The sequence below is a fragment of the Amaranthus tricolor genome, chromosome 15 (assembly GCF_026212465.1).
Source record: "Amaranthus tricolor cultivar Red isolate AtriRed21 chromosome 15, ASM2621246v1, whole genome shotgun sequence".
Taxonomy (NCBI): domain Eukaryota; kingdom Viridiplantae; phylum Streptophyta; class Magnoliopsida; order Caryophyllales; family Amaranthaceae; genus Amaranthus; species Amaranthus tricolor.
Window position 1 is genome coordinate 10,981,609 of NC_080061.1, and position 22,372 is coordinate 11,003,980.

At 31.0% G+C, this 22,372-nt stretch overlaps 2 protein-coding genes and 1 pseudogene across 2 annotated transcripts; 1 reads left to right on the forward strand and 2 right to left on the reverse strand.

The window, feature by feature from the left end:
- Positions 1 to 264: 264 nt before the first annotated feature.
- Positions 265 to 1,234, reverse strand: LOC130801678 (transcription termination factor MTERF6, chloroplastic/mitochondrial-like; annotated as a pseudogene).
- A 6,805-nt stretch (positions 1,235 to 8,039) lies between these two features.
- Positions 8,040 to 10,052, forward strand: LOC130801486 (pentatricopeptide repeat-containing protein At4g38150-like). Its single transcript, XM_057665349.1, has one exon. The coding sequence runs from the start codon at positions 8,535 to 8,537 to the stop codon at positions 9,903 to 9,905; it is 1,371 nt and encodes a 456-aa protein (XP_057521332.1). The 5' UTR covers positions 8,040 to 8,534; the 3' UTR covers positions 9,906 to 10,052.
- A 2,162-nt stretch (positions 10,053 to 12,214) lies between these two features.
- On the reverse strand, positions 12,215 to 20,566 carry LOC130801487 (annexin-like protein RJ4). Its single transcript, XM_057665350.1, has 6 exons — positions 20,411 to 20,566; positions 19,052 to 19,197; positions 14,435 to 14,647; positions 13,384 to 13,596; positions 13,035 to 13,124; positions 12,215 to 12,683 (listed from the first exon to the last, which is right to left on the reverse strand). The coding sequence occupies exons 1-6, from the start codon at positions 20,481 to 20,483 to the stop codon at positions 12,480 to 12,482; spliced, it is 939 nt and encodes a 312-aa protein (XP_057521333.1). The 5' UTR covers positions 20,484 to 20,566; the 3' UTR covers positions 12,215 to 12,479.
- Between the last annotated feature and the right edge of the window lie 1,806 nt (positions 20,567 to 22,372).

Genomic DNA, 22,372 nt, shown 5'->3' on the forward strand with positions numbered 1-22,372 from the left:
AGAGTGGTGATTTGGCAAGCAAGAAGTTTCATTTCTTTCGAACGATTTTTACTTTATCACAGCTCAAATGTACTTTACCTACAGAAGCACATAAGGTAAAGTATAAAACTAGATCATGCACAATCGAGTTTGCCGAGAAAAGTCACAATGTTGATATAGTATGCCATATTATAGTAGTTTACAACTACAAATAGCTGAAATTAAGCTTACACACTATGAGGAACTGAAAACAAAGAAGAAATGTTTGTAAAGCTTACAGATCTTCTAGGTTGTACCATATTTCAAGCAGAATTTCTTTCGATTATAGTACAACATCTCATTCAAGCTATAATCTATATTCCTTTGCGACAATGCTTTTTGTCGCAACTCCAAGCTCTTCTTTACGCCATGTTGGAAAAAGTCGGGATAATCTACAACATCCTAAATGCTTTTTCCCATAACTTGAACCAGAAACTTCAGTTTTGGCTCCAAGGAATTCTTTATGCTTTTGATCAATACAGGGGGGTAACTAGATACCAAAGCCGCTATCTGCCTGTCACCAAACCCATACGTTCTTAAGTAATCGAAGTTTGGTTTAAGATCTTTGTTAACATCTCGACACAAAACCTCAGGGTAGTTTACAGCCACTTTCTGAAGATCTGTTTTCGACAGACCGATTTTCTTTAGAAATTCTGCAGTAGGCTGTAGTCTCTTCTCCACATTATAACCCATTAAAAATGGGTTCTTTATTAAATTTTACCTATTATACCCTCTTCATTAAGCCCTAACTTGGTGAGGAAATCGACAAACTGAGTAAGTTTTGGTTCTACACTGTAGCTTATGATTCTAGGGGTCACCAATACCATTTTGCCAAGTTGCTTTTCGAAAACCCCAAGGGCCTCAAGAAAACCTAAGATGGGACACAGCTTTTCTTCTGCACAGTGAGAAAATAGGTAGGGAAATTTGTTAATAGCATTTTTGTAGTGAGAGTTTTGAGACACTAAACCATAGGTTCAAGTGTGTTTTCCACGCTGAATGTGAGAAATTTCGGGCATTTGAGAACAACGGATGGAAGTTTTCTCTCCTGGATACCAATGGATTTCAAATAAGCCCAGTTTTCGGAAGCCCTCTCTCTTTGCAAACCTTCAAGCCGGTTGCACCTTTTGAACATGTCTTTGATGCTTTTGTCATCAAATCCTTTGTCCTTGAAGAACCACAATACAATACTGCTGTTTTTGCTGTTATTGATCTCCATAATGATTACCTACAATGAACAAAGCTAGTCAGGTATGTCTAGTTCAGACAAAAAGTCACAAACAACTTAAGGGGTGTTTGACAAACAACTGATTAGATTTGTTCAGACAAAAAGGTCACAAACAAATAGAGCTGGTGAATGCGAAATTGTTGGCTGAATTGATCAAATGCTAAACATTCGCAAAGCAACACTATTTCCCTCCTATCAAATTTTCAGCAAAGTAAAAGAAACTTTTTAGTACATTCTTCTGTTGTTTAACTGTACATGGGGTAGGTGCAGAATTGCAATAGTAGCACATAGAAAGAACTCATTTAGATAGAGGTTTTATGGTTAGAATTGAGAAAGGACTTTAATTTCAACAAAAACACAACAAATACTACGGACAAAAATAAGAGGAGGAAAATAGATACAAAAACGATTTATTGATATAGTTCGGCCAATATGACCCATCTCCTCAAGCAAGATAAGAGTTCGTAGGAAAAAAAATGAAGAATATGCATTTTTAAAGAAATTTATTGTTTCCTAAACTCCCACACGGAATACATATAATTCATCACTGACATTGAAACAATCGTATTATTAGGAGATTTCATTAGTTATTTTATATTTGTTCGTTACTAATTATATTTTAATTAGTGATGGTAGTAATTTGAAAAATCTCTACAATGATTAGAAACTTGTTAATTCGTAATGTGATTACGAATCGTAACAAGTAACGTAAACTTTGGAGGTAAAACTTAAAGTTGAGCAACTACTCATAACAGTTCGAAAAAATTTTTTATTATTACCCAAGCATATTATGTAACCATGATGGTAGTAAATTAAATATTTCACACATATACAAGTGATTTTTAAACATGAAGTACAAGTTACATAACTTGTTACATGTACAACAAATTTTACCCAAACCTTAAACTATCTTAGATAAACCTTTCCTACACTATAATAGATCAAATAATGGACAAAAATCACCAAAAAACAACCCCAACCAGCCATGCTAAAGCTGTCCTACTCCCCCTTATAGCCCTTTGTATACTTACATACACAAGCTAAAAACTCTACCCAAGAACCCCTTTTGTTTTACCTAAAGCTTGTGCATCATTACAAGCATGCAAGAGGCAAATATTTGAAGCAAAAATACTCTATTTTCTGAATAATTATTCAGCCATAAACCCCAACACATTGCTCTCAAGTTCATCTATGAACAAACACTAGAATCCTTCAAACTTTCAATAACTAAAACACTTTCTTTTCTCATCAAATCTTCTTCAAAAACCCATCTAAAACTTCTGAAAATTTATGTTTATAAACTCAAATCTCCCATAAAAATAATCTTCATCTTAAGAGCTTTCCATAGACACCAAACTTGAAGAAATCCACCAAGTATAGAGTAAGTTATGTTCATTTCTTTATTCCACTAGTTTTTGTTAAAACTTGTTCATGTAAAACATATTTTTTTACATGAATCTTTTTATAAACTAAGATCATTATAAAATGAGTATTTTATCTCTAAACTAAGAAAATCAACACTTATAAATCTATAAAAATCGGCCATAATAGAAAGTAAGAAGTTGTATTTCCACAAACATATAAATTTTGTTACTTAAAGGATTCAAATAAAATTATGGGACTTAACTAAGTATGTTGCTCAACATAATAAGTATACTCCAAATATATTAAAATCAACACAAGTATTAGTCTAACAACTCTAACTTGGAAAAATTAAGTGCATGTTAGAAATCCAAAATTATTATTGATTTTTGGATGAATGCAATATGTTTAGTTGAAGAGTTGGAGTTGAGACTTGAAGGGCAAGGACCCGAAGTTAGAATCGCTTCTAAGAACGCGTAGGAGCTTACGGAATAATTATATAGGCTTGGAGTCGAGGTATGTCACATGGGGTGATTTTTAAAGGATTTAAGAACAAGTTGAGAAAGTTTGTGTATAAACTTTTTTTTTTTAAAAAAATAAAATAAAATTCCCAAAAAGAAGTTCTTAAATCTTGAAAAATGATGTCAAAATGATAAATTTGAGTATGGAATAATTTATTACATGTATTATTATTGTGGGCATCATGCATGTTGATTTTATAAATTATTGTATGTTTAAAGGCATGTTTAACACTACTTTGTGAAAGTTATTGTGATGGAAATGATTATATGAATTTGAAAATATTTGAAATTCATTTTAAAAGAAATTTCCAGTAGCTATATGTTAAGAAAATTTCTTGGATACTTTTTGTTGAGATTATTCGTTAAATTGATATTTTAATGGATTTTAAGGTGTTAAATACTCTTATTATAAAACATGGTATTAGATGAACTCTTCATCATCAAAAATAATTAATAAAAACATATTATAATGTCTCCAACAAGATTTGGCCAGAATATATTTAGTTTGAAATTTTTTTTATTATTTTTTGAATAATCATTAAATTGTTTAACGATAAATTGTAAAATGGTAAAATATAAAATAACTACCAAACAAAGACATATGGACTTGAAATTTTTATCACATATATGGACAGTAGGTAAAACTGGTAAAAGTTTGGGAAGGTTTCGTTGACATTTAAGGACCTTAATAATTTTTACTCGGTTATTAATAATCGGTAAGTTTGAAAACGGTAAAATATAAAATAAATACTAAATGACGTGTTTTGGACATGAAAATTTTATGAGACACTTATATAAACAGTAGATACATGTTCAAAAATTTATAATATGATGGGACAACCTTAAATTCATTTTAAATAAGGTATTATAATGACTTGATTAATTTGGGCCTTGTTGGAGAATTAATATGTACTTTTTAAATCAATTATCGATTTTATTACCGGCAAAACTATCTCGTATTTAAGAAAATAGTGTTTTATGAAATCTTCTGTCGTAATGATTTTATAGACTTATGAATCATATTCTAGTTATTTTGAATGAATTTCAAAACCCTTTTAAGTTATATTTACTTTAAGAAGGATTGAAACGAAACATTTTAGTGGTTTCCTTAAAAAAAATCGTATTGAACTTTAATTACTTTTTGTTACGATGCATTTCCATACATGCTAGTGATGCCCCAATATAATACAAAGGTTATGTTTAATGATATGATTATGCTAAGCATGTTTTACCCATGTGGGAAATATTATGATTTGATTTTGCTAAGTCGCAAATAAAGTATGTTTTACTATGTGCAAATAAATGATGTTTATCATATTGAAAAAGTTAATATTTTTGACTTTCAAATGCTATTAAAATTACAAGATATATATTATGTACAAAAAAATGTTTTAGCCTAAATGGCGGGTACATATGCCACAGCAAATGTTGTGTGCATGATTAAACGGCTCACCAATGTTGAGCGCGTATTGTTCACAATACCATTGTGTTACACTTGCCGGACATGTCGCGGACGGTAGACCGACTACCAAACGAGTCATAGGATGACTCACAGAGTACCCATGTAAACTTATGATATGAGTTTGAAATTGATTTGGATCTATTGAGATCTTATGATTTATGATGAAAAATGAGAATTTGAAATGACTATGGAGCCATTGAACTGGATTTGAATCATAATATGATTTATCAAATGAAAAAGCATATTTCAAAATGAATTTACGCAAAAAAAAAAAAAGATTCTAATAACTTGTTTGACGGACACCAGTGTGTTTATACTCAGCCTTTTTGCTGATACTATGCTTTGTATGTTTTTCCAATGGTTTTGTTTTTAGAGTAAACCCTTAGGGCACCTCGACGGAGAATGGATATACGAGGGGAAGTTGAACCCGAGTTGGAGTATGACTCCCCTTTTGTTTAGATCTCTTTATTGTATTTGAGAGACTATTAGTTTAGATTTAGACTAATTTAAGGATGTAATTTGAACTTTGGACTTATTTCGATTTGGTTGTAATTTTCCTATATTTTGGATAGTTAAGACTTCCGTTATGTTGCTTGGATATTGGTTTGACCTTTAAGTAACCCCTTAATTGTGTTGGCAAAAGTAAGCTTCCGCTTGATTAATACTAAATTCCAGTTAGTGTTTGCCTTCATAATTCGAGGCGGTTACAGACATGGAGTTACAAACTCAACTTATTAAAACTCTTCAAAGATTTCTCGATAAAATTAAGTAGAATGTTCGAAATAAGACCCAAAATCTCATGATAACAAAACTTATACTCATAATCACCTATTAAATAACCAGAAAATGTAATTGCGTTTTCAGTGACAAATGCCTCTGCAAATGGTACCTTGCAGGCTTGCACGGTCATGCCACACACTAACCTGTGCAAAGTGCTTATACATCAGACTATTGTCACATGATTCGCTAATCTCCTCCCGAATCGTGAATCGAAAAAGCGAAATATGGTGTGTTTTGGGCTATTCTTAGGCAAATTTGAGCGAATCGCGTGTCATAAAGCAAATTACCTAATGAATTATGTTACACTGATCAAAACAATTCAAAGGAAGGGAAGGGGAGGGGGGTAGATGTTTTTTCCTTTAGATCTTTCGTATGCTAGAAGGATTTGTGTTGAAAAAATTGTAAATGAATTGTCCCTTCCTTTCTCTTCCCTCTATAGTCTATTTCCCTTCCCTCCCCTCACCTTTACGTATTTAAAATTAGAGAAATGTCATCCCTCCATTTTTCTCCCCTTCCTTGCACTCCCTTTCCTTCCATCCAAACACAACATCACACTCGCACAAAACTCGAAAGTGTAAGTAACTTTTATGCTATTAAATGAAACCAAGCATCCCATGATGGCAAGATCAATTTGCAATGTTTAATAAGATAAAATGACTTGTGCAGCCCACTCGACATTAATTCATAAATGTAGAGCGCAAAATGTAGCTAATATAGTGATAAAGTAAGGAACCATAACCTTATATACACAATCCATTGATAATTATAAACCCAATTTAGGTTTTGCTATTAATGGAAAACAAAAGGTTAAATATTGTCAATGAAAAATACCTATAATACCCATCATACAGAACACCGGAACAGTCAAATTTATCAAAAAGTACAGAACAAACCCAGTTAAATTCCAGTTAATAATAGAATTGAAAACTTATCTTGATGCAATTAGAGAAGACTAAAACTTACATAAAGAAAAATGGGTCTCAATTCACAAGTGAAAATGTAAATATTAACTTCAATTTTAATATAAAGAATGCAACTTTGTTACATTAAAAAGAGAGTACTTTGAATTTGGATATGAAAAAATAATTGAATCTAAAATTTACCTCTCTTTCTAAAATGGGTTTCTTCAATTAGCAACTATTGTAGACAAGAAATTGAAAACAGAGCACTCTGTTTATGCACAAAGCAGGAAACCTTACAAGCTTCACTTAATCTCTTACAAACTCGATCTCTCAAAAAACCATTCTGAAATCCCCCATTATCTTATCTACTATCCCCCATTATCTTACACTGATCAAAATAATTCAAAGGAAGGGAAGGGGAGGGGGGTAGATGTTTTTTCCTTTAGATCTTTCGTATGCTAGAAGGATTTGTGTTGAAAAAATTGTAAATGAATTGTCCATTCCTTTCTCTTCCCTCTATAGTCTATTTCCCTTCCCTCCCCTCACCTTTACGTATTTAAAATTAGAGAAATGTCATCCCTCCATTTTTCTCCCCTTCCTTGCACTCCCTTTCCTTCCATCCAAACACAACATCACACTCGCACAAAACTCGAAAGTGTAAGTAACTTTTCAGCTATTTAATGAAACAAAGCATCCCATGATGGCAAGATCATTTTGCAATGTTTAATAAGATAAAATGACTTGTGCAGCCCACTCGACATTAATTCATAGATGTAGAGCGCAAAATGTAGCTAATATAGTGATAAGGTAACGAACCATAACCTTATATACACAATCCATTGATAATTATAAACCCAATTTAGGTTTTGCTATTAATAGAAAACAAAAGGTTAAATATTGTCAATGAAAAATACCTATAATACCCATCATACAGAACACCAGAACAGACAAATTTATCAAAAAGTACAGAACAAACCCAGTTAAATTCCGGTTAATAATAGAATTGGAAACTTATCATGATGCAATTAGAGAAGACTAAAACTTACATAAAGAAAAATGGGCCTCAATTCACAAGTGAAAATGTAAATATTAACTTCAATTTTAATATAAAGAATGCGACTTTGTTACATTAAAAAGAGAGTACTTTGAATTTGGATATGAAAAAATAATTGAAATTAAAATTTACCTCTCTTTCTAAAATGGGTTTCTTCAATTAGCAACTATTGTAGACAAGAAATTGAAAACAGAGCACTCTGTTTGTGCACAAAGCAGGAAACCCTTCAAGCTTCACTTAATCTCTTACAAACTCGGTCTCTCAAAAAACCATTCTGAAATCCCCCATTATCTTATCTACTATCCCCAAGGAAGAAATGATAACCCTGATCATATATTGTTCATTTATACCCAAAATAAATAATCCACGCAAGAATCTATTAGTCCTTCAAGAATATTACATTACCCAAATGAATTTAAGAACCATCCAAGAATGTTAAATTATCCCACACTTTTCATTTGCAAGCATTTTCTTCAATAGAATTTATAAATCTCAATTTTCCAACTTGAGTAATATGAAACAACACCAATCTTATCACCTTTAATTGAAACAAATACGTTTTTAAAATCTTGATGTCGATTACTAACCTAGGTTGAGGATATTTTCAATTGGGTATTAAAATAAGTAATTAAAGGAAAACTAGAAGAGCAAAGAAATAAAATGAAAAGAAACCATAATATTAAAATGAAACAAAAATAATGACATGGGAAAGGAAACAAAATAAAGAAACTCAATATACCTTCCTTCTATCTTCAATTTTATGCGACAATATAGACAAAAATCGAAAAGAAAGAATTGCTGCTGTTGAACCAAGTAAAACATGGAAATTGAGGGAGCTTTGTTGTTTGTACGCAATTTTTGTTCCTTTATTTGATTAAAGATCAAACATAGAAATAAAGATGATTGATGTAATAAATTTCGAAAATTAAAGAAAAAGAAAGAAGTGGGAAATCATACCTGCTGTTGTTTTGGTTTAGTATCTATGACAATCTGATGAAGTAGGCTGTTCAAGTCGAAGACAAAGAAGACAGTTCAGGGGCTATGTGGTCATTTCAAACGTGAGTTCAAAATGACTATGATACCCCCTTTCAATTTAAATCCCTAAAAACCCAGTAAAACCCACAAATCAAACAATTCCGTAGTGTCCTTGGCCTCTCTTTTCACATCAAATTTTTCTGGGTTTTCAGCAAATTTTCAGATTGACACCAAGATGATAGCTTCAAGGGGTAAGATTTCAGAGCTACCTATAATTTTCAAGTTTTTTAATGCTTTCTCATATATGTTTCAGCCCCATAATGCAAAAACTTCAACTTTCCCCATTTTAATGAAATTTCAATTGTTCAGTTCCATTGATGATCATATTGGTATTGGGCTTCTTAGAAACTATGGTTATTATGGTTCTAATAGTCGTAGGAATAATGGTTATGCTAATGATGATGATAAATTTTCTAGAAATAATAGGGAAAATTATAGTGGCAATACAAGTTTTAGGTCTTCTAGAGATGGTGGTGATAGGCAAAAGCCCCGATATCAGGGAAGAAATGATAACCCTGATCATAGCTATAGGCGCCAAGGAAGAAATGATAGCCCTAATCGAAATTTTATGCCCCAAGGAAGAAATGATAACCCTGATCATAATTATGGGCCCCGACGAAGAATTGATAACCCTGATAATAATTATAGGCCCCAAGGAAGAAATGATGGGTTTAGGAAGTCGTATGGTGAGCAAGGTAGTAAAGGTGATATGAAATTGGGTGATGACTTTTTTAAGTTTGATGGGATTGAAGAAGAGAGTGAAGGAGTTGGTTTGGGCGGTGATCGCAATGGGGGCAAGGATTCACAGCCTTCGGTAAGTGAGCTGTTGAATAGGCCTTCCAAAAGTGAGCAAAGTAGTGGAAAAAGTGGGGATGAATTTCTTGAGAAGTTTAAGCTTGGGAGTGTTGATAATGCGGAGAAGAAATCGGATGAAGATACTTTGGTGCAACCACCTCAGGAAGATAAGATGGAGGTGCCTGAGAACGCTGATGAGATTTTTAAGAAAATGAAACAAAGTGGTTTAATTCCTAATGCTGTAGGCATGCTTGATGGGCTTTGTAAGGATGGTTTGCTTCAGGAAGCTATGAAGCTTTTTGGGTGGATACGCGAAAAGGGTACTATGCCAGAAGTAGTTGTGTATACAGCTGTGGTTGAAGGATTTTGCCAGGCGGAGGAATTTGATAAAGCTAAGAAGATATTCAGGAAAATGCAGGATAATGGGATTGTGGCGAATGCTTATAGTTATACTGTCTTGATCCAAGCTCTTACCAAGGCAAGGAAACTTGATGATGCGGTTGAGTTGTGTGTGGAGATGTTGGAAAACGGCCACTCACCAAATTTGATAACGTTCACGGGGCTCGTTCATGAGTTTTGTGAGGACAAAGGAGTTGAAGATGCGCAAAACACTATTCTTACATTGAAGCAAAAGGGATTCCATATCGATGAGAAAACCGTTAGAACTTACTTGGACAAGAATGGTCCAATGTCTCCTATGATCCAGGAAGCAATCTTTGGCCCTAAGAAGACTAGGCAGGGGCCAATTTGAGTTTCCTATATCGATCATTAATTCTGTAAGCATGGCTGTGAAGTTTTACTTTGTTTCTTTTTTTATTGACAGTTCTTCGATTTTAGCCTTCGACTATGCTCTGCATCTATCATTAATTTTGTAGTTTGTAGTAGAAACATCTTTTCAGTTCTGGTCCTTTCATCCCCCCCCCCCCCCCCCCCCCCCCCCCAAAAAAAAAAAATAAATAAAAACAAATTGAAAAGAAAATAGAGAAAACCAATGATTAAAGTAACAAACTACATCTCTGCAGTTTCTTTGTTATGTTGGTATTCCTTTCCAACACCTTGAACATTGTGAATTCTTGCCCCATCATTTCATTAATTGGATGGAAACAGTGTGGAAAAGCTTATTTTCCAATACCTTGAATATTGATCCACTGGTTGAGTTGAGTGAATCAAGGGTCACATTTTTGTTCCTTCGATTATTCCTTATGTGTACGGTGTTATTGTTTCTATTATGGCTTTGGCATTGTTATTGCTGAGATTACTGCTTTGGCATTATTCTAGTAAGTTTCTTTCATCTTTGAACGTGATGTCATTTCTAACTTAACCCGTTTGATATGAAGTGATAACGTACTCTATAGCTTAGCCAGAAAGAGATGTATAAGGGTGAATAAGTGAGACAAGGATTGAGGTCATATGGAAATTTATGCGCTATAGTAAACGGCTCATAAAATGATTCGCCCTTATACATTTGAACTGCTAATAAGGTTTGTTTTGAAGGGTCAATCAAAAACACTTGTTTAGTATGCTATGGTTTGTAGTCGACCTAAAATAGCTTAAGACTTAAGCACGGTGAATAGGTACATTGGTAATCTGGGGAAACGACATTGAGATGTGGTGAAATGACTTCTTTGATACTTGAAGGGTACACCAGATGTATGCCTTAAGTTTGGGGAAGACAAGACCAAGCTCATTAATTGTTGTGATTCCAATTATGCGGGTGACTAGGATGAAAGGAAGTTGACTTCGGGTTTAGTATTCACTTTGGGTGGTACGATGATCAATTGGATGTCTTCTCTACAAGATGTGACAGCCCTATCTGCAACTGTGACGGGATATATTGCGGCTGTGAAATCATTTAAAGAGACGAAGTGGTTAAAGGATCTCATAGGTGAGTTGTGCCCAAGTTTGAGTTTGGTATGTGCATATTCTGATAACCAAAGTGTGATACATTTGGCTAAAAATTAGAATACGTTTCATCGAAGGACCAAACAGATTGATATCAAGTACAATTTCATTTGTGATGAGATTGAATCGAAGAGTATTACTTTGGTAAAGATTGCAACGGAACACAACCCGATGGATATGATGAATAAACATTTACTATGTGCCAAGCTTAGTCTATGTGTAGACTTGATTAGGCGTGCTCCATTTAACATATAAGGTGTTAGGTAGAGTCTATAGGTACTGCATGTGATTTGCATATAGTAGAAGGATGTGATTTCCTCACCAAGAATCGAGTATGTAACTTATACACTTTTCTAGCTTTCGATGATGTCTTTGGATTGTTATGTGTTTTGATGGGGGTTTGGCATGTTTGGGATGTTTGGCTTGCAGGCTCAAGTCAAGGTGGAGATTGCTATGATTAAGGGGTGACTTAGGTCCTTAATCCATATTAGATATATACTGGTAAAGAAGAGGTGAAAAGGGGGTAAATTAAATATAAGGAGAAAAGGCTTGGAAAGGAAAACTTGGTCTTGGAGGCAGAAACAAAAGCCGAGTCGGATTTTCCTCTACCAATGTAAACCCAAATCGGCCTGGGAACTGGAAAATGAAATTAGCTTTTCTTTCGGGTTTTCTTGTTTCCTAGGATTATAGTGTAAATGTTAGACCCAATATGTTATAAATAGGGATCAACACAGAGACTAGTATCCTTAAGTTTTCTATCCCTTTTTCTCTCTCTAGATTACACAATTCTCTTCCTTTCTTAAACTTTCTCAATACTCTCAATTGTGATCATCATAGATTGTAACTCTATTGGAGGTTGTTTGGAGGCAATAAAGACATCTAGGCTAGACCGTGAACGTAGCCTAATTACGAGTGAGCCACGTACATCTTTGGTTTGGTTTGCATTGTTCTTTCATTGCTTAGATTAGATTTTCTTGATTAGTGTTGCATTAGTTCTGTTTTTGGATCACAAGTGTTCAACTCCTTTCTTGAAGCTATAACCTTTTATCTTAGGGTTGTAGGGGTTTAATTCCTCATCATTAAATAGCTTCCATTTATGACGATTTGGAATGTCAGATATTCAAAAACTCACCTTGTCAAAACAAAGAGGTTGTTGACTTGTTTTCAATTAATCCTTGATATAAAATGTCATTGCATAATTTAACGATTGTCCAAATCAAAGATCGATTAGTATTTTGTTCCATAAAAAACCAACACGAAAGGATAATCCATCCATATATCAAAAGCCTCAACAACACATATAAAGCCTTTTTGAGCATCTCACTACATTGTGCTCAACTGAAATAAGCACAAAAACAGCTAAAACATGACATAAAATGATTTTATTAGGTAGTTTGATAGTGTCTTTGTATCTTTAGCTTAATTAGTTCTCTTTCCCTAGCAGAGTAAGGAGGAAGTTCTCATAATCTCCACGAGTCTCCTTAGCCACAGCATGCTCCAAAGTCACACTATTCCTCTTGTAGAACAACTCCTTGATCTCCCCCAAGTCTTTCTCAGCTCTTGTCACTATCACCCTTGTCAATGCATCCTCGTCAGTTCCCCGCTTCTTGATTGCATCACTTAAAACCTATTCGCAAAAACAAACATAATTAATCGATATTTCAGCCAAGGTTGCATGATGCGCTAATCTACTCACGAATTGAAAAAATGAATTATGGTCAGTTTTGGGAATTCACAAGACAAATTCTTTTGGGGTTTTAACCATTTTTCTAAGCATTTAGTCTAGACGATCATTTGACATAGTATCATAAACACATATCACATGTTCAAATCGAAATACATAACATATCCTAGGCGCAATTATCAGTTTCACCATGTCAAGAAACTATGTGATTAGCTGAAAGTTTAAGTTGATTGTTTAGACTTCGTAATATGTTATATACTTTATTGTAAACCAACTAAAAAGAGAAATACACACCCGTTCTAGGTACTTTTGAGGAGACTTGATGCATCGGATGGTAGTTTGAAGCGCTCCAACAATGTCCTTATCCTGATCGGAAGCCAAGCTCTACAAACAAAGCAAGTTTTAACTATTAGCAACTCCCCTTTGGCATGAGCAGTGTGACATGATTCACTAATCTCTCTGCGAATCGCAAATCGAAAAAAGCAAATTTTGGTCGGTTTTCGGCTATTTTTGGTCCATTTTGAGCGAATCATCATGACATGCGAATTAACTAGCGAATCATGTGACACTGGGCATGAGCATTACTTTTATCTTGGGGTTTTTGTGCTTAATGCTAAGAAGTGATAATTATTGCTTGATTTACCTTAGTGATGGGAGTGCTATAGACATCTCTAAACCTGTAAAAGGTAGCAGTGAGCTGAGCCTTGCTCCTTGTAGTAAGAATCCTTGTGATCTCATCATGGTTATAAGCCTTATCTTTGATACACTTATGCAGGATTTCAGCCTCAGCTTCCACCAGTTTTGGCTCTGAAACATCAGTTTCATACCTATGAACACTCACTAGCAGAAGCAACAACTGCAGAAAACAAAATCAAACTTTGTTTAGAATGTTGCTATATGAACCATACTTCATAGAAAAGAACAACAAATTTAGCTTTATTGATGTAATGAATAATCGTAAACAACCCCTTTGTTATCACTAACAAACAAGTAAGAACCCCATAGAATGCGTACATTTGATCCCAAAACTCCATCCTAAGAGAGAACCTCTTGATGATGTTGGAGTAATAAAATGTTGTTGTGAAGTAAAGAATACCCCAATATGGCTATATTACTTTTATATGAATAAAAATAGAGCTGATCAATGGGGTGGGTGCGGGGCAGGGGCGATTTTAACGGGTCGGTTGGGTCTAGTGGTTCGCATTATTTTATAGCGGGCTAGGATGGGCCAAAGGTCCATTTGACTGCCCTGATCCAGCCCATTTATATAAATATTCTCATTTTATTAACTAATTATGAAATCATGTTCTTAATGGTGGTATAGAGTAATGTTGGTTCGGGGCGAATTACTGATATAGTATATGATTAATAATCTATATCCTCCTACACAGACGCATTTAGATCATTTCATCTTACAAGCTTGATCATTTAAAATTAGGAATGTTAGGATAATTGCTTATCTTTGTTGTTCAATTACTCAATAGGGTGTAATATTTAGATCACCTGAAGTTTGCTGGTCAATTACTCCGACCAGCTAATTTTTAAAATCGACCCGACCTGTTAAAAGTCCGGCCCTTTAAAAATTAACGGGTTTGACCCTTTTAACATATGCCAGGTCATGGACTTTTAGCGGCTCCATATATATATATATGCACCTCTAATTAAAAACAAAGGTGATATCAGTTAGATCTTGCCTTTCGCATATCACCAGAGAAATGAGAAGCAATATCTTCCTCCAAGCTGTGCTTGTATCGAGCTTGATAAGCCCGTTTGAAGGCCAACAGTTCCTCTGCCGATGGAATGCAGGCGAGCTCGATGATCACTCGATAATCCAACTTCTTGAGAGCAACATTTGCAAGAACAGCCTCCCGATCCAAGGGGTCCAACATCCATCGGTAAACAGCCCTCTAAGTTTCATATGTAAAACTATAATAGATTAGTAATGGTAATACAAATTTACATTGTTACATCAGCAGTATATATAAGCGGGGAACTCTATGTCCAAGTCTATTAGGATATGATCCGAGTCATTTTTATTAAAAATCTGTCAATAATAAATTGTAAAATATATAGCAAAGAAAAATGACAACGAAATTGGTACTTTAAGTACACATGTAAGGATAAATGTTCGGCCATTCTTATAACGGTCCGTTTGGTCGATGGTAATGAAGTAATGGGAATGAAATGTTGTAATGGCAATAGCAATGAAGGAATGGATATGAGAATTGATAATGAAGATTCTTTTGTTTGGTGTGCATGACTAAAGAATGGTAATGGAAGATAATATTCCATTGATTGCATTTGGTTGTTAGTAATAAAAAATGGTAATGACTCTTAGTTTCATTATTGTATATTTGTATCTAAAAGCATTATTGTATCTAAATTATTCTATCTAATGATTCTTTTTTTAATAATAATATTTTTTTGGATAATTACAAACATTACTTTTTTTTCTTCATTATTTTTTTTTCTTAAGCTCGAAACATTACCTTATTTTATTACCACAGTAATACTTCATTACCATTACAGCCTAATACCAGGTTGTTTGATGATAATAAAAATGACCCTTTTTGGTAATTTCATTACCTTATTTTATTACTATCCATTACCATTGAAGGCATCCAAAACAACCAAATTTTTTATTACTTAATTTTATTACCATTACCGCCCTCTAATACCATGTACCAAACGGCCGTAAGAGTAATAGCAGCTATTTTAGTTATAACCACAATTGACATGTTAATTATAAACATTTAGAGTTATATAATACTAAAAATTATAAAAATCTGATATTATGAAAATATGCTACGAGACGAAAATAAAAAATCATTCTATATGACTATGTTTTTTTCATATAATAGTCGCAATATGTAAAATACAATAAAATAATAAATAATGCAAAAGTTGATTTGGGTGCAAATAAGAAAACAAAGTTAATATAAGATAAAGATAACACAATATAAATTGACGGTTAATTTGGTGATGAATTTCAACTTTTATACTATGTTAGGTAATACAATCAATATTTTTATAGTTAAAAGTTTAAACTATATATATTCTAGTTATTATTTAGAAGTAATTTCATCCGTTAGCGACCTCCTTTTAAATATTCCTTTCGTTTTCTAATGTTTTTCTCAATTAGAATATTTCCATTTAAGGAGAGAGAAATTTGACTTTGGTTTTTTAAAGTGTAGGCAAGAAATAATATATTTATTTGAGACCTTATTAAATTTGTCTTAATGTACACTTTATTATCATACAATTTTATAATTTTTTATAATGCATAATTAGAGATATTAAAACTTCGAACTTGTTTTAAAAAATGTGCAAAAATTAAATAGAAAGAAAAAAAAAGAAGGGAGAGTAAGAACTAGTGAAGATTTTACCAACATGACCTCACCTATAATCACTTAGGGAAAATCTTATTATCTCCCATAAATAGAGAAATTAGATAAACTAGAAAAAAAAATGTTCCCTCAACTTCTTCCCATCAAAATAAAACCCCCAAGGCCCCAACTAATTACATTATTTGAAATTCATTTATTTTTGAAATTCTATTAGAATCTTTGGAGGATATTTAAAACAGATTTGATGACTCAATATTTATCTAAATGTATTTCAAACTCTATTTGACCCGACTTTAAAAATGTATATTACATTATTTGCAATTCATTTATTTTTGAAATACTATTAGAACCTTTTGAGGGTATTTAATACAGATTCGATGACTCAATATTTATCCAAATATATTATGGAATCCAATTTGACCCCACTTTTAAAATGTATTTAAAATTATGTAAAACTCAAAATGAATACAAAATCAAATTTTAAATCGATCCGAGACATCGGACTAGAAATCAACTTGATGATCCCGACATCTCAGTTATTCTAATGCCAAAAACAATAGGCACAACATACTAAATTGAAATAAAAATAATTAACACAAATGTTTAAAAAATGTTGGGAAGACGAGACATGCATCAACATATTTTATGATACACAAGATACCGAAATATATGAGTGTGGCCAGTGGTACATAAATAATAATTAGATAATGAAGAGTATATAATTATGTATTTATGTGTTTATATGGTTATTAATTAAGATACATACATATATATATATATATATATATATATATATATATATATATATATATATATATATATATATATATATATATATATATAAAGTATTAACATTTTGACAACTATATTTTAAAAGTTTACTGCATTTTAAAATAACTAGTGTATATGTCTGTGCAATGCACAAATGTGTAAGTATGTAAATATATATTAAAAAAATTTAATAATAGATATAAACTAATAATAACATGTGATTGTGATAAATTCTAAAAGTAAAGATATTAAAAATTTACCATTATCTAAATGAAATTAATTTATATGGGAAACAATTAGTTTTAGTGAGTTTTACTTTATGCAAGATAATCATACTACTACCTGATAAAAAATATTTTAAATTAAGCTTGCAAGAGAAGTTTTCCATTGATGTTTTAATCACAAAAATAAATAATTATAAATTTTTAAAAAATAAATTTCAGTAACATTAAAAGAAATTTAGATTGAATAAGAAATCTTTAATTCCTACATTTTATAAGGTAGGATATTGTACTACATATGAAAAAATTGATTAAAAAAATAAAATGATGTACTTGAATTAATTATATATCCAATCTCCAATTGAAAATAAATCATAAATAATGAGAAAAGATAAAAATGGCTAGAAATTTAATTCATTATCAATATAAATAAATTATTAAATCTTTGTATTTATTATGATATTATCAAACTAAAAATTAATAATTTATTATACAGCAATATTAAAACATATACTCATAGTACTTATTAATAATTAAGACAAATAAATTTTAAAAGTCTTAAACTATGATAGATAGCAGAGAAAATTAAGTTGAAAAAATAGCTAAATTAGTGCGCTTATCATTATATGATAATGATTTATTATCTAAGTTAAAATAAAGATTTACATATATATTTTTTTATTGGTTCGTATAAGAAAATATAGTATTTCAATAGATCATCACATATAATTATAGTCGATCAACAAATATTACATGTTTTAATGAGTTAATTGTTTCCTTAAATATCAAGTCAAATATCAAAAGTTTCTCTATCAATAATAGAAAAAAGACGGAAAAATATTTAATAACAGTGTGACACGTGTCTCAAGTCATTTCTTTATTAGTATATTTTATTGATGATTTTATTGATTATTGATTGATCTATTGATGTGATAATGATTTGTTATCTAAGCCAAAATAAAGATGTACATTTATATTCTTTTTTTGGTTTATATAAGAAAATATTGTATTTTAATAGATCATCATATATAGTTATTGTTAATCAACAAATATTAAATGTTTTAATAATTTAATTGTTTCCTTAAATATCAAATCAAATATCAAAAGTTTCACTGTCTATAAGAAAATGGCAAAAAAAATTTTAATAACAGTGTGACACGTGTTTTAAATCGTTTTTTCATTAGTATATTTTGTTGATGATTGTCGATTGATTATTGATAGTCTCAAAATTTTATTTAAACTACAGCCATAAATTTGAAAAATCAACAATATAACAGCCACCTTATTGAATTCCGATGAGATGACCTATAACATTTGACTCACCTAATGACCTTGTTAGACCTAAAATTTTAATTCATTAATCAAATCTAATTAACCCAACTACCTCAATTTAATTCATTTAATGGAGATGGGTGGAAAGAGTATGGGAAGGGATGACTAATTAGGATAATAGAATAATTAAGTTAAATTAATTAAGATAAGTTAAAGTCAAATGTCATTTAACTAGATTAAAGGTTATTTATTAGGTTATCTCGTCAGAATCCGATAAGGTGGTTATAATATTGTCAACTTTGCAAATTTTATAGCTCGCAAAAATGAAACTTTAGGCTATTATTTTAAAAAGTAGAAAACTTAAAAGGCTGTAGTTATCAAAATATTCATTATCTTAACTAAAGAAATTAGAATAACAGCAAAAAATGTCTACATTAATTAAAATGTTCAATTTTGTATTTAAAATACTCAATTTAAGTATTTAATAATGTTTCATTCGTCATTTTGAATGTCATTTTTTTTTAGTTTTAGTTTTAGGAGCTACTGTCAGACACCAGTCTTATATAAGAGTTGTTCTATTATAGTATGAATGATGAAATTATCATGAATGTATGATAACTCATATAGACATAAAAGATTTGATTAATGTAAATGAAAAAATAAAAATAAAAATAATGAGAAAATAAAAGAAAAAAAGAACCTCAAAATCCCCAGAAAGCTCTTTCTCAAAGCGTCTAATAAGATTTTCATTATATTGTTGCTCATAAGCTTCCTTGATCAGTTTTCTCTGGGCTGCACTTCGGTGACCAATCACTTCTATTATTCCCTTCTCGTTTGTTCCCCATCCTGCATTTCCAATTAATCAATTTATTAATTAATTAACGTTATATATAGAACACTTGTTAGGAATTTTTAATTTTTTATAATAAATCATCACTTTATAATTAATAATTTGATTTCGAAAAACCACGCTTATAAATTATAATCTGATTATCTCAAAAGAAAAAATTATAATCTGACAAGTATATTTGTTATTTGATCAATATGTTACCTCCCAGAAAATATCAAATATTTGTTATTTTCTATTTTTGCAAAAATTAACTATCAAATATTTAGATATCCGCACATAGAAGACTAAGGCCAGGGTCTGCGGAGGGAAAGACAGTGGCAACTCATACTCGTAAAGGAGAGCGCGGCCAAAGGAGTCCTCCGGCTCGAGGAAGATAAAGAGACGTAATTACACGTGCAAGATAACTTAAAGGCTTAAAAAAAAGAGCTACTACAGAGGAAAACACAGAACTAAAAGAAAGGAAACGATAAGAGCATAATGTTACGGGCACTAAACGGAAAACTAAGCGGACATCAAAAGTCTGGGACATGGATATGTCGTCTTCAACTGCTTCTATCCCTAGTAAGGTCCGCAGAGAGGTTTAACTCATGCAAGTCAACTCTTATTTGCTCATCCCAAGTTTTCCTAGTTCTTCCTCGACTCCTCTTACCCTCTACTATAATGCTTTCTACACTTCTCATAGGGGCGTCGAAAGTCTTTTTATGCACATGACCAAACCATCTCAATCTATGTTACATGACCAAACCACCTCAATCTATGTTCGCGCATTTTTTCAGATATAAAGGCTACCCCTAGTCTATTCCTAAACTCTTGGTTCCTAATTCGATCCATTAAAGTGCGCCCACACTTTGATATTACCATTTGTTATAAACAATTTATTAGTTTTTCTAATATATGTACTCGTTGCATAAATTTAGTTTACAAAATATAAATTTGTTGAAATTTGATCTTTAATATTCTCTAAAATTGCAATTGTAATAAATCTTTAGGGGAATATATGATTTGATTTCAACTAATTTACCTATGAAGTTAGAAAAACCAAAATTTTACAGATTGATTGTTTAAAAAAAAATTGTATAATTATTTGAAAATTAATTGATAAAACGGATTATATGAAAATTTTCTGTATATTTAAAAGAGTAATAAATGAAATTAATGAGGGCAAGTGCAACAAAGAAGAAAGGTTGAAGATGATGAAAAATTGAAAACCTTGGCAAGCTTTCCTGAGGGCCTCTGCATCAGCAAAAGGATCAGCATGGTCAGGTGCATTCAGGGTGGCCATTTTGGTGATATATTCTAATTAGCTTTGTTTTTTTTTTTTTTAATAAACAAAAGAAAAGATTTGATGAATAATGTGATGGCGAGAGTTTTCTCCGCCTCTCTGCCCCCCTATTTATACCATAGCTCACACCATTTTCCCCTTTCTAATGTTATATTATAATTATTGATACTATTTAAGCTAACTTTATATATTGCAGCTAATGTGTAAGAAAAAACTTTGTCAAGTAAGATTTTGTTTAAATCGTCTAATCGCGTACTGGATTGCATAATTTTATATATTGATACTATTTAAGCTAATTTTAGAAGTTTATAATTTGATATATAAATGATCAAAATAACATATTGGATTGCATAAAATGATAAATGTCACGAGTATTAAAACTGAATAAGTAGTAAAAGTAGCAAAATGATGGTTAGCTAGAGTTGTTTGTTGGTTAAGTTTACTCTGATTGAGATTTTTAGTTGTTTGTTAGATAAAATTTGTATTAATAAATCAAACGCTAATAAAAAAAAATTCTTTATAGTAATATTTTGTTTTTGATTAAAAGCTAATTTCTCAATGGGATCGTTACGACGCTCAGAATTGTTTTCGACCCTAAAAAGGTAGGTATTTTGTTTATCCTAATGAATATTATTAAAATAAGAATAAGATGTGTACTTTTTAGGTGACCATGTGTCATAAGTATGAATTATTGACAAATTTAATGTTTATATGATATTTTGTTTATCCTAATACTATCTGAAACTTTGGGTTAATGAAATACACTAGGTTGCTTTTAGGAATAAATATTTCATTTCAAATTGTGAATTTCAGTTAAAAAATCATTTATAACGAATTTGAGAATAACTAGGTTTGAAATTTGAAAATGATAAAATTTGAAAAGTCATTTTTAAATTCTCATCTTTAATCACTTTTATAATAATGGTGGATTAGACTCAAATTCAAATACGAATTTTTAGTGAAATTAGAGACATACAAATATATATTTCGTGAAATTGGAGCTATATAGTTATTACTATATAGATTTCCGTGTAAAACACGGATGCTATAAATATATATTGATATGAATAATAATATTATTTTATAAAATTAATTCATTTGCAATAAAAACTTAATTATTAACTGTATGTATTTGTTATAATATTGTCATTATCAAAGTAATTAAATAAGTTAAAAAAAGATTTACATGTATATTATTTGATTTATATAAGCAAAATATAGTATTTCAATAGATCATCGCATATATATAATTATAGTCAATCAACAAATATTACATGTTTTAATGAGTAATTATTTTCTAAAATATCAAGTAAAATATCAAAAGTTTCCTTGTCAATAAGAAAAAAGGCAGGAAAATTTTTAATGACAATATGACATGTATCTCAAGTCATTTTTTCAATAATATATTTTATTGATTGATGTGAACCCGAATCACGTTTATCTCTAATACTGTGATTCCCCACACATCAGAAAAATGAAAAGATATCTTGTAAATTAGGAAACATATAAAATGTTATAGGCAATGGTATAGATATATATTCTCATCTAAGAAATATTTTGATTTGTTTCACACCAATAAAAGATACACTATCCCCAATAAATGGTGATAATTCAATACTGCATTAATTTAATTGAAGAAAAAGTCTCAATAATCTTATATTGATTGGCTACATTAAAATATTCCTCCATTTCACAATAATTTTATATTTTTAAAAAGGGAAAATGATATTTACATATAAGAATTTTGTATTTTCTTTGATGTAATTTATATTTTTTTTGTTTTGAAAATATCATTAATGCTTTTTATGAGAATTTTAAATAACTTCAAAAAATATTAATTTTTCTTAATTTCTATATAAGATTCTCTTGAAAGTTAAAATAATTGATAA